Consider the following 13,746-nt stretch of genomic DNA (forward strand, 5'->3'; position numbering starts at 1 on the left):
GTTCCGTGCAGACATGGGTTGGATGGCTCGACAGGATTTTACAAGTCTGAGGACTTGATCTGCTTTGGCATGGTTTCTGCAGCTGAACACCTTTCCTGTTTCCAGCCACTTTACAGAATACAAGGGGGTGCTGAAAAGTTCTTAACTTTAGGTATAAGAAAATACAGGAAGATCGATTAATTAGGATTTTATTCAATATATTTCCCTCTCAGATTCACACACTTATTGCAGCGGTTCTTCATTTTATTCTAAGCCCTGTAAAAGAACTTAGGTTGGGCCTCTACCCAGGTTTTTCGCAATAACCTTGTAGCATGGAGCTTTTCAAAACTCCCCCATATACTAGGTGCTTTGCAGTATTTGTTTCAGTTCTTTATATTCTTAGTTCAACTCCCACCTTAAGTTAACTTTGCTTTTCATCCCTCAGGGGTTGATAAAATAAAGTACCAATCATATTCTGGGGTTAATGGTATTAACTAATCCCTCACCTTTTGTTTGGTGTGTTAATGATTCTGCCAGCTTGCCATTTTAATAATAATAATCCTTTCTACTATAAGCGCAAGGCTTGGATTTTGTGGGGAGCTGGACAGTCGATCACATCAACCCAGTACTCAACTGGTACATAATCTATTGATCCCGAAAGGCAAAGTTGACCTTGGCGTAATTTGAACTCAGAACATAGCGACAGATGAAATACCACTAAGCATTTCATCGAACATGCTAACAATTCTGCCAGCTCACCACCTTAATAATAATGATTTCAAATTTTGACATAAGCCCAGGGAGGGGATAAATCAAGTACATTGATCCCCAGTGTTCAATTGGTACTTATTTTATCAATCCCCAAGGGATAAAAGGCAAAGCTGACCTCGGTGGAAACATTTTGCCCAGCATGCTAACAATTCTCCCAGCTCACTGCCTTTTTAATAATAATAGTTACTAATTTAGGCACAAGGCAAGCAACTTTTAAGGGAAGAAGTTAGACAATTACATCAACCCAACTACTTAATTGGCACCTATTTTATTAAACCCAGAGGTGAATAACAAAGTCAACCCTGGAGCGGTTTGTACTCAAAATGAAAATAGCCAAAAACAAATACCACAAAAGATTTTCTCCAACCCTCTTAATAATTCTGCCCACATAACCACTTTTACAATAGGAAATAAGATTAATTAAACTGTCATCAACAAATTAAAACAAAACCAAAAGCCAAGATGAAATACATAGCTGTATTTATTAAAATATTTTTGTTTTTAATTACTTCAAAAGAAAAAAATTGGTACGGCAAGAATTTATATTACAACAATTTTATTATAATTAAATTTTCCACTAATGAATAACAGAATGATCAAAGTGATAAATACACCAACACAGAATTGTTGTTCTTTAATATTAATGGGTGGGTAGTAGTAGTAGTAGTAGTTGCAGCAGCAGCAGTACGAACCAACCAGTCCGTCAGCAACAGTCCAGTTCCACTGTCTTCTAGCGTTCACCACTAGACAATGCTGGGCCAAATCTACAGATGGAAAAAGTGTGTAGGGGCAGGGCAGGGCAGGGTGGTGGGGAAAGGGTTTCAGAGAGCAAAACCAGATTCAACTAGTTCGTAATAAGAATATGTGTATGTGTGTGTGTGTGTGTGTGTGTGTGTGTGTGCATAGACTTAGAAATAAAATTTAAAAATTAGCAGAGCTAGGCTAGTTCCAGTATCTTTGGGGATTAAAAGGGGATGGGGAAACAAATTGGAGGTTTCTGACATTCCAACCGATGCCAAATCAAGACAAAGAACTATGATAGTTTAATTACGTTTGAGTTCTAAAACTGAAAAACAGAGAACAGTTTGTTTTTGTTTTTTTGCCATAAGTTAAGCCTTAAATAAAAACTCAGAGATCGATAAATTAATATTCAAGCCATAGACTGGTGTGTTGCGACAGATACAACATTACACCCACAAATATGTGTATATTTGCTTATTGGATGTTCATCAGATGACTTTTTTTTTGTTTTGTTTCACTGAGCTGGGTTTGTGGAAAAGTGCAGAGGGGGAGGAAAAGAGGGAGAGAGAGAACATATCTGCACTTGCAGTCATGCACCACACTCAGATCTCTACACCGATTACAGCAAGAGAACATAAAACTCAGAGAGCAGAATAGGTGACAGGCAGGTTGGCCAGTTGGCTGGTGATGTGTGCTAATTTTAGTAGGTTATACCAAGTTTAGACCAATAAAATATGGGACCAACCAATATTAAATAAAAAAAAAAATTATAGAAATTAAAAAAAAAGAATACAGTAAGAAAGTGGGGGTGGAGAAAGATGAAGGGTAGAAATAATAAGGAATTGGGAGTAGGGGTGAACCCCACCCCTTACAGACTAAGCCAATGAAGTCACCGGACAAATAAAACAAACGTCATTGCTTGGTTAGACTGAATGTCAGGGCGATGAGGGGAGCGGGGGTTTCATACAATTTCAGAGAATTCTGTTGTTCATATGATATGCATTGACTTTTTTTTTCTGTTTTCTTCTTTTTTTTTGTTTTAACAAAACAATAAACAAAAACACCAATGGTCAGCAAAGACTAAGAGCTGTTGTTGTTGTCGTCGTCATTTGTCTGTGTTGGTGATATTGGATAGTGGCGATGGTGAGCAACAGGTTACTAAAAAACAAAAAACTTCTTGCCGGGACAAAGGGCTCCCTTACCCTAATCCACCCCACCCACAAGGGGACGCAAGAGAGATAGAGATAGATATAAGATCTATTTAGAGGTCGGAAGTTTTCGAGACAGATATTGATATTTTTCTTTAGTTGCTTATTCTTTTGGGGGGTATTAACCTAATTCAGTCGTCGTCAATGCAGATGATATCTTTCTTCGTTGCAGATTTGGGAAGCTCTCCTTTCTCAATGTTCACACCATCACTACCACTTATTTCTTTCTTTGGAAGGTCTGGAGTAGGAGTCATCGAACCTGCCAAAAGATTAAAACCTAGGTTATTCACAAAATAGCTACAACAGAATATATATATATATATATATATATATATATATATATATATATATGTATGTATATATATCAAACAGCTTCCTTATCTCTAAGCCAAAACATTTCTGCATAACAAATGAAGCACAAGTTCACTGCATTTCTTCTCTGAACGTTTTACAGAGATGGTTTTGTGCCTCAATGGTTTGGAACAGGTCAGATTCATGATCAAAACAATATCACAAAGGTCTGTCTGTCTGGTCAGGAATGCTGTATACGATTGAGGATGATGACAAACTGAAACTAATCAGTTAGGGTGTTGGCGGTGACATTGGTTGGGGAACTAATTATGAAGTGTAAGGCAACATTCTCAGATATCTGAAAATCTCAAAGATATTCAGAAAAGGAAAGATAATTACAACCCAAGCAGTTGTAGTATGTGGCAATAACACTCCCCCACTCCACTTTTGTTTCTAGGTAGAGAACAAATACAGATTTTTCGTAGATAAATATGGCTCAGCAATGCTTCAGGATACATATGCATGGTTGGTGATATCAGCTTAACAGTCAATTTGAAACTGTGTTTATCATAATTAGAATGATGAGCAACTGTGGTTTAGAGGATGGGGAAGAGGGAAGACTTGAATGGATGGTGGTGAAATGTATTCAATGTTATGAAGAGATTTTGCAAGGCTTTGTTCAAAGTGAGCAAACAGAATAAGTACTTCCTATATATTGATACAATCCCATCATTCTCTACAGTGATGTGATCACACGGACTTCATTTCAAGCAAGCGACAACCCAAATGTGAACGAGACCAAACCAAAGTAAGTAGATGCTGTTACATTCAAATCGACATGGGGTACACTCTCCAAGGAGCGAGAAATGAATTTATCAAATCTGATCAGTAGTAAACAAGAACAGGAGCAGCTGAAGAGCAAGGGCTTGGGGAATGATGCATCCCACACATTTACCTGGGCCTGCATCTATCATTAATTGCTTGTTAATAGTAACATAACAAAAATTTATTTTCATTGCTTATGGAAAGTATTATGGAATATATAATTTCTAATTAGCTTTCAATGGCAAGAGATTACTGTATATATATTTTTATTATTAGAAGCTACAGAGTGAATCAAGTGCCAATAGTTTCATGCAATGACACTTAAACAGTTTGATAAGTGGCATTGCAAGAAACACTCGGCCCTTCTACCAATTAATACTAAAATTATACATACAGATACACACACAATAAACAGCAAAAAAACTAAGTTGCACCATCTTGAAAAATCCAATAACTGACAGTCAATTTAAAGCCCCATTATTATGATGGCAGCTTCTAAAATAAATCTCACAATGCTAACATTAAACTGTGATAACCCTACACTGGAAGACTTCATATAAAACAACAAACTCACTAATAAAAAAAGAAAAGAAGAAAAGTAGACAATTCCTAACATTTCATAAAACTCAAAAACTCTCCAGTTTCAAAAGGAAAAAGTTTACCATTTTGTTATCAGAGATCAAAAACAAAAACATTTTGTAACAAGATCCTATTATTCAAACATTCTCAACATTAGAAAATCAGAAATCAACCTTTTAGCAAGTAAACCACATCAAATGGTCTGTTTTTGTTAGAACCAACCAGATCTGACCTCTCACACTAACACTACAATATCATTCTAAAAATAGGCAACATTATCGAAGTCCCAAAACCACGTGATAATTCATGATTAATTCAAAATATTGTGGATAAATAATTCAAAACTTTTGACAGAATAATCTGATTGCTGAAGGGAAAACAGCTTTTTCTCTTTTTTTTTTTTTGGTTTTTTCCACTCAAAGAATCGGTCATTTATGGCTGAATGACCTTAAAAACAAATCGCATGCGACAAAGTAGGTTATTTTTACAAGATAAATTATAACAAACTTTACCTTGCAATACAAGTTCTATTGCCACAGATACTTTTCTGTGTGTTACCAAGCTAACATTTTAAGTCTTCTTTTAATAGGATTTTTTTCTTCTCTATTATAAAATTTTCTGATTATTTTTGGTTTCCTATTTGTAAAGATGCCACTAACTCTGAAGATAAAATGCTTTAGGCACAAGAAGTTGAATAGAAAATGCTAACAGAGACATATTGAGCAGTCTATTCTTTAACAATTTTATATTTTTGTGTGGAAAGCCAGTGGTGTCCAGAGCTAAATGTTAGCTCTCTCTCTCTCCTTAATAAATATATAAGCACATAAATACACATAGGGAAGGGGGGGAGAGAGAGTGAGTGTGTATGGAAGGACAGCAGTGCTCTGAGCCAACAAATCAGACCTTTACCTACATAAGTTTAATAAGTAGTAGAGTATAAAACATCCCATCTGAAATATATTCAGTTTCCAAACAGAAACTTAACATGGACAGATATTGCAGGCAAAACAACAAATACACTGGATATTATTATTTCCTCCAAATTATGACACTATAGACAACAATGAGCTCTTAGATTGATACATGGCTACAGAAGCAAGAAAATATAATCCACTGAATTGTCCTGAGTGATGGCTATTTAGTTGACCAAGTTGGCGTGAAAGGCTAAAGTTAAACTGAGAATGCTCCAAAACAATTCACTACTTACAACCAACATTTTAATTAGTATTAGTTATTTTCAGCAATTATTGCTAAATTTCCCCTTGAGTCAAACCAACAATAATTCAATGTTTTGTAACACAGAAACAAAGCCTCCCATTGACCTCACACCAAAAACTTATTTTGACACCCGAAAAAGGTGAAAAGGACAGTCATCGTCCAAAGAATACCACAAGGCACTAATCCTGCCAAAGCTATTGTAATCAATCTAATATTAGAAAACCTTTTTTTGTTTTTAAACAAAGTACAAGACTTATTTTCATCAGACAAGGAAGAAGTAATCAATGCAAGCGGCCCAGTTTATTACTGGTATTGATATTGTGTTGACCTGGGAAGGAAAGTAAATTTAATCTGCATCCACCCACCCCTCCCCCAAACAGATCTGAATGCAGGATGACAAAGGATGGAGTAAGGTGCCAAGAAATATCCAGTCCTGTTCTGTGTAACGTGCTATTTCACAAATAGTCAAGGAAGGATAAAGGTAGCCATGACATGGTTGCTTGACTTGCTACAAATAGCAGGCAAAGTTCCCTCAAATCATATCCTATCATCTTTAGAAAAAAGAAAAAAATGTAGCCCTAGGCAAGAAATATGCTGTACTTAAGAAAAAAAGAAGTGATGAATGGTCACAGTCGACACACTTTTGATCATAAATCTGCTTAATGATGGCTGGCCTGGGGCTAAACAACAATGAATAATAATAGTAATAATAATAACTTCAATTATAAGCACAAGGCTGGTAATTTTGAGTGGAAGGACTAAGTCGATTACATCGACCCCAGTACTTGACTGGTACTTTATTTTATCGACCCCAAAGGGACGAAAGGCAAAGTTGACCTCAGCAAGATCAGAATAATAATAATAATAATTTGTAACATATTAAACAATACTTATAAGTTACAAACCACTTTTAATGTTATATCAAAATAACTTCACAACATAAACAGAGTTTATTACTTCCCAAGTAGCATCAATGGATCAGAGTTAATGAAATAAAATAAATAAATAACAACAATAATAACAACAACAACAATAATTAACAAAAAGGAAAACACTGAACACTAAATGCTTAGCAGATTTATTTCCTACTACCAGGGTTCATTAGTTCCCTAGTAGTGCACCTGGATCAGAATTGTCATTAAGATTGGTTTTTTTTTTGGTTCTTTTTTTTAGTAAAAAAAAAAAAAAACAGTATTAATAAACAAAATGAAAAAAAAAACAGTAAAAACAAAAAACAACAACAAAAGGAATGGAACACTAAACGTTCAGCATATTTATTTTACTACTACCAAACGAAAAGGAAGAAGAAGAAGAACGTATGTTGAGAGTAGAACATAAGAGAAACAACATTGAAAGACACGAGTGGGGGGGAAAGAAGAGAGAAAGAATTGGAAAAGATCGTAGTCAAAGGAATAATGATTCGATTTAAAAAGAATAGCAGAACTAAAATGTGGTTAACCTTGTTGATAACCTGTCTGAGACAGGACCTAGCTCTACAATGCCAATTAACTGTTTTGAAGAGATTTACTTTAACCCTTTAGCATTTACACCGGCCAAAAGTATTCTGCCTGTTTTATGGTCAAACTGGCCAGATCTGGTCTCTTACACCAACCCTACAATATTGTTTTAAAAATTAACAGCTACCTCATTAAAATCTCATAGCTACAAGATAATGCATGATTAATTCAAAACAAAGTGGATGAAGAAGCATTCATTTTGGCAGAATAATGCAAACACTAAAGGGTTAAAAGCTACCATAAATATTTTAATGCTAATAACGACTGAATTATTTAAAATTCTTTGGTATTTTCAAAACTAATTGAAACAAAACCAGTGGAGAATTCCAATCACGTTTTGTGGTTTGCCACCTCAACAGCTCCTTTATAGGATCCAGTAGCTAAGGACATCATCAGGAGGAACCACGTACGGTTTCAGCCCCTACTCCTCTACCGTTTTTGACGTCGTGAGGGCCCACTCCTTTCGGATGTGTCTTCAGCTCTGGTGTTGAGCTCATTTTCTTTGTTCTTTGGTGCAGCGTCAACAAATGTCAGTGGACGAGTGACCACCCTGCCAAATTTCCTTTTAAATATTCGCCAGTAGGCTCTAGCAGCCAGCACCAGCTGTCACGTGACACAATCTAATCTTCAACTGACCAATGGAGGGGAAGGGCACGTAGACCTCTCTAGACCTAAGGGCCAACAGAAATAAGGTGACAAAATGGTCAAAGAGAAACTTTATTCCTAAACAAGAACATAACACATTTGTGTATTAATCATCATCATCATTTAACATCTATTGTCCATGCTGGCTGGCATGGGTTGTTGGTTTGACCAGGCGTGTACACAGAGGAGCTGCACCAAACTCAGTCTGAATTGGCATGGTTTCTACAGTTTGATGCCCTTCCTAACACCAACCACTCCAAGAGCAATAGGTATTGTTACATGCCTGTTGTATTGACAACAGTATCTGTCACAACTATGATTTCCAAATAGTGAAGACTATGTATAAGAGTTAATAGTTATCGCCATACTAATATGGCATTCTTAAAAATAAGAATAAAGCTGTCGCTGATTAGCTCCATGAAGCTATCGCCTCAAGCTAGCTACTTGACACACAAAGAGACTTAGTAATTTTAATATTTCTATTATGTATAAGAGGTTTAGTGCAATAACTTAAAAGACATTTTAAAATATAATTCAATATTTCTTTCTGGGATTAATGAAATTTCTGTCTAAGATTTGAATTAAGAATTTGTGGTAGTTTCAGGAGCATTAGTGTTGGAAGGATTACAAGAGCATACTGTAGAATGAAGGAATGAAGGAAATGTTGAATTCAAATAGTGTGGTGCTTAATCTCAAACCAATTAGTTCTTCCTCATTTAGCTACATCTATATGTCGATCTTACAAGAATCTTGAGATGATTGTGAACTGAGAGACTAAAAAACCCCTACTCTCATCATTTGATGTCTGCTTTCCATGCTGGTATGGGTTCAACTGTTTGACAGACGCTAGCTAGACAAAAGATTGTACAAGGCTTCAGTGTGAAATAAATTTGTGTTAATTAGTTACTTTATAATGATTAACCATAATTTAGGTTTCTGAAGATTTATGTATTACCCACCAATGAAGAAAGCATATTAAGAAATAAATACAGAAAAGATCTCCTGCACTGGATCTAAAATATGAAAATGACAACTCACCTGAGCTACTAATCAGTTTGAAGATTATTAAGGTGTTAAAATAAGTTCTACCTAAATCTTCTGAATTCACATCTTATGGCATATGAATTAAGCCTTACTCGAATGAATATAATGATAACTATACTGTGCTGTATGCTTTTTTTTCTTTATCTTTTTACTTAAATCTCTCCTGCAGGTTTGACATTTAGAAAAAAATACACATTAAAAGCAAATTCTTCAACCATTCTAAACTCATTTTACCAGGCACTGTCCTGCCTCTGCTCATAAAAATCAGGAGCAAAATTAGCAAATCCATTGCTAAAGAGACCTTTATGTTGAAAGAGAAACAGAAACTTGACTTCTTATGGGACACCTATTGTAGTTTATGAATCTTATCTTTACATATATGACAACCAGCCAACCCATCTTGATTGTAATAAAGCCCATAAAAAAATTTTAAACTGATGGAAGTAGTTGTATGAAAAGATAGCATTAAATTAAACAAACAAAAAAGTATAAAAACAGATTTCCTTTCAAAATCACAAGGCAATAAAAAAAAAAAACTAAAATAAATTTAGCTGGAAAAAAAGAGAGAGAGGAAAGAAGAAAAGAGAATGGGTGGGGAAAATGGACGGAGGGCAGTTTTTGCATCAGAATGAAATTTAAAAAAATTATTATTTTTGAGCAAGAGACAAATGCCTACTCATAAGATAATGGATTAGGAAGATCATGATAGTAGTAGTAGTAGTAATAACAATGATGCTAAAAATAGTAGTTAACAATGAAATGAAAGAGGAAGGAAGAGAGAGAAGAAAAAAAACATAGGTAGTAGTACTTAATGTTCACTGAAATAGACCCACCTTTAATCCTGGCCCGCATGTCTACCACTCTCAGCAGCTGGAACATTAAATACATAAAGACCTTAATGGGCTACTGCCAGAAACTATTATTATTTTTATTATTATTGTTGTTGTTGTTATTAATAATGAACCCAACCGACCAACCAATGTAAGAATGAGTTACACAACTTCACATTCAGTCACACTAATGAATTTCTACGTATGCAATGTTTACAGAGTGTATGTGTGTATGTACATGTATATCTATGCATATATGTGTGTGTGTTTACGCACAAACTCTATAATATATATATATATATATATCTAATGTAGATAAATCTATGTGTATGTATATATAGATACATACATTGCAAACATCTTTATATATATATATATATATTACATACACACACACACTATATATATATATATGAGTATATAAGAGTAAGCATACAAATATAAAATTAAGATGAAAATTATTCAAATCTGAAACATTAGCAAAAAATATCAAAATTAACCAACAAGATGTATGTGTATTTTTATTTTTCTTTCTAGCTCTAGAAACATTTCTGAAGTTAAAACAATCAAAGTTGCAGGCCCATGATTATCACAAGTGAACAAATTATATATAACACATTACAACCAAGAATATGAGTGTCTTAATATCTCTGTTTGAATGTGTATATACATACACACACATATATATTAGTATAATGAAATGAGCATGCAAAATATTATGAAGTAATAATATTATCATTACATTAATAATAAATTTTAAACACAGGAAAATACAAATACTTTAGAAGGTGCACCAGTCTTTGATTGTGATAACTTATGGTGATGTATCCACCTTTTAAGTCTAGCTCATCAGAAATAACTTTTTAATGCACATGCATTGAAAAATAGGTCTAAATCCATCCAGATATCATCTCACTGCTTTCATACTGTTAATTTAATTCTAAGAGAAACAAATACTGCTTTGATGTCAAATTTTGTTTTTCTCCCCACAGCAGTAGTTGAGTCATAAATATATAAAACTTTATGTCTTCGTGATTAAAGCGTGTGTATGGGTGAATGTAATGTATACAAGAAAACATTTAAAATATATATTTACATACATGCAGTAGAAAAGAAAATGTATATACACATGCATATATATATTGTCCATCCCCAAAGACTCTTTACTCATTTTTGACTGACGATCTTGTAAGAAATTAACCCTTTTGACACCAACCCACCTGAGACCACCCTTACATAGTCCTATGATGTAAATTCCCTGTTTTAAAGTGATCACAATTAAAACCTGTCAAATTTCCATGTTATGTTCCAAAATAGTTATTTGACTAAATTCTTCATTACTTCCAAAATTAATTGAAAAAAGGAAGAAAAAAAAAAGCAGTGTATTTCAAAAGAAAATATGGTAACGAAAGGGTTAAAAGGCACTGATTCATGCACATATCATTACATACATATATATATATATACACACATACATATACTGACATATATCATGTAAAATACACATACACATGAGGGCTTATGATATTTGTGAGCATAAACCAAAGTATATATGCATATGCTGTAGATATGACAATATTTATAATACTTTAATGAATGATGGAGGGGAAAAATAAGTTATGTTGACCTTGAAAAAAAAAGACAAAAAAATCAAACGAAAAGTGTTGGGGGGAAAAACTCACTTGGAAAAACAAACACAAGAAACACGATGGCAGTAATGAAATGAATTCACAAATCTTTTTTTTTTTTCATTTTTAACAATATCAATATGGGTTGGACATTCCATGATGTAACTCAAGAAAAAAAAAAACCTAAACAAAATATACATGATATTGTAAATCTTTAGAAATTGCAATAGTCAAAAGAATATACATACATATATACATACATATATACATACATATATGCATATACACACACATACATAAAAATATAATAAATGAAATCAAAACAGAAAGGAGACTGGGAATGGAGATGGGGAGGAGGAGAAAGAGGAAGAGGATTACAACAGAGAAAGAAAACGAAAATTCACGCATGTACAAAAAGAGATACCCATTATATAAAAGAGACAAGATTGGTAAAATTCGAAACAATATATTCCAAGCGAAACCAATAGCAAAGACTGAGGAGAGAGAGAAAAAAAAGAAAAAAGAGAGAAAAAAATGGAATGAACTCACAAATACACTAGCCAAGCAAAAGTGAAACAAAAATATTTTTTCCAAGGAGAGACAAGAGAAAAACAATAGATAAATAGAAAAAAAAAATCAAAAACAAAAAGCACCATTTTGAGGAAAAAAATTTTAATAATAAATAATAATAATAATAATAATAATACAATGAAAATTTTTTTTCTCTCTCTTGAAACGTCGTTTTTGTCATGCAGAAACAGCAAGGGTAGAGTTTCTAAGAAGTTACGTACGTGTTTTGAGGAAAGACTCAAGGCCTGGTGTCCTGGGGAGCTGTTCAGGTTTTATGTGTGGCCATGAGAAATGGTCACTTGTAGGTAAGAAAGGGTGTGGCTGGTCAAAGGGGGCTACACACCAACAAAATAAAACAAGATTAGCAATATCTAGTTGTGTTAAGTCCGTGAAAATGGGGTGGTAAATGGGTGGAATGGTCTTGCATTTTAATTCAAATGCAGATACAAAAAGTCATCTATCATAACAGTTGGTATCAAAACAGTTTAGATAGTGTTCTAATTAAATGTTCTTTCTTATACTTTAGTTTCCAAATGTATATATGTGGGTTTATTATTTATTAATGGTACCTGGTTAGTCACAATTTAGTATGATCTATCTCCTTAAATAGCAAATAGGGCTAAATAGAACCACAAACACGATTGTAACTGAACAGCTAACAGAAACCTGGCTGAGTATACTTTACTAGCAGTAACTGGAACTGTATTTGGATATAGCGAATTTGAAGAAAATTCCATTGCCCTCAAATAGTAACAAACCAGAAGACTTGAAAAAGACAAACAGAGTTTCACACACACACACACACACAAGCATGCTGATCAAGAGGGAGAGATTGATTGGATACAGAATTGTAAAAGGTGAAGAGCAGGAGACATACTGAGGTGAAATGAGACTAAAAAAATTATATTCCACAGAAACTGTAAGAAGCACAGCCTCCCTGCTAAAAAAAAACACAAACACTGAAGTTAATGTTAGTAATTTTGACATGGGTTTAATTAGTGTCTTAGCAAGTGTAGTTGGCTGGCAGCATGCAAATTTGAACAGTAACACATTCAGTATATCAAATGAAGTGTTCTCATTCATACACACATTCTGTGCAGACGTAACTAAACCTCCATAGAGTGTTCCACTAGTGTATCGTTCATTAGAACAATTGGGCAAGTAAAGCAGTCTCACAAAATTAATCAAAGTTTAACCAACCAACAAAAAAAATCTTGTGTTTTGCCAAAATCACATTCTCAGAAACAGACTTTGGATAAATTCTTGGAAACAGAATGTACAAAATTAGCCATGTCGTATTCTAACAAATAAAATGTTGTTCTAATATACATAATGTACACCAATACATCCTGCGCCTACCTAGACAGATTAATCAGCTTGAAGGAAACTAATTGAAATTTTCAAATTCAAATGACTCAGAAGTTATTTTAATGTGAGAGAGAAATGATAGATAGATGGATAAATAGATGTATAGATAGATGGATAGATAGAGATAGATAGATAGATGGGGAGTAATATAGTGGGATCACAAAATAAAGGGAATGCTTATTCCCTAAGGTTTCACAAGTGAGTTTGATTCAGAATTGCACAAGACCAGCGAGAATTGTGACAAACTTCATGTCGCAATAACCAAGTAGCTTAATTAGTTACATCATAGCACAACACAAGACAGGCAAGAATTGTGACTCAAACTTCACTTGTCACAATAACCAAGTGGTTTAGTTAGTTACATAATAATAGCACAACTATTACAGCATCTGACTTCAACAAAGCATCAATCTCTCAGAGACACTACTAAAATCAATGTACAGCAAAAAAAAAAAAAAAAAAAAAAAAAAGATGGGGAGTAGTTTTCTGAGACTCAGAGTTAATAAGAGTGGTCTGCAAAACCACTTATAAT

General features: G+C 33.9%; 1 protein-coding gene across 15 annotated transcripts in view; it reads right to left on the reverse strand.

The window, feature by feature from the left end:
• Positions 1-1,989: 1,989 nt before the first annotated feature.
• LOC115224556 (chromodomain-helicase-DNA-binding protein 4) overlaps positions 1,990-13,746 on the reverse strand; it is a 115,210-nt gene continuing 103,453 nt past the window's right edge. For 12 of the 15 annotated variants that reach the window (XM_036513355.1, XM_029795470.2, XM_029795477.2 and 9 more), the window contains 2 exons: positions 12,068-12,181; positions 1,990-2,958 (listed from right to left, as the gene is read on the reverse strand). In XM_036513355.1, coding sequence (XP_036369248.1) covers positions 2,831-2,958; positions 12,068-12,181 — 242 coding nt within the window. In that variant the 3' untranslated portion in view covers positions 1,990-2,830. Of the gene's footprint in view, positions 2,959-9,651; positions 9,689-12,067; positions 12,182-13,746 lie in introns of all 15 variants that reach the window. The other 3 variants (XM_029795471.2, XM_029795479.2, XM_029795474.2) reach the window with 3 other exon arrangements.

This window comes from Octopus sinensis, linkage group LG25, assembly GCF_006345805.1.
Source record: "Octopus sinensis linkage group LG25, ASM634580v1, whole genome shotgun sequence".
Lineage (NCBI taxonomy): Eukaryota > Metazoa > Mollusca > Cephalopoda > Octopoda > Octopodidae > Octopus > Octopus sinensis.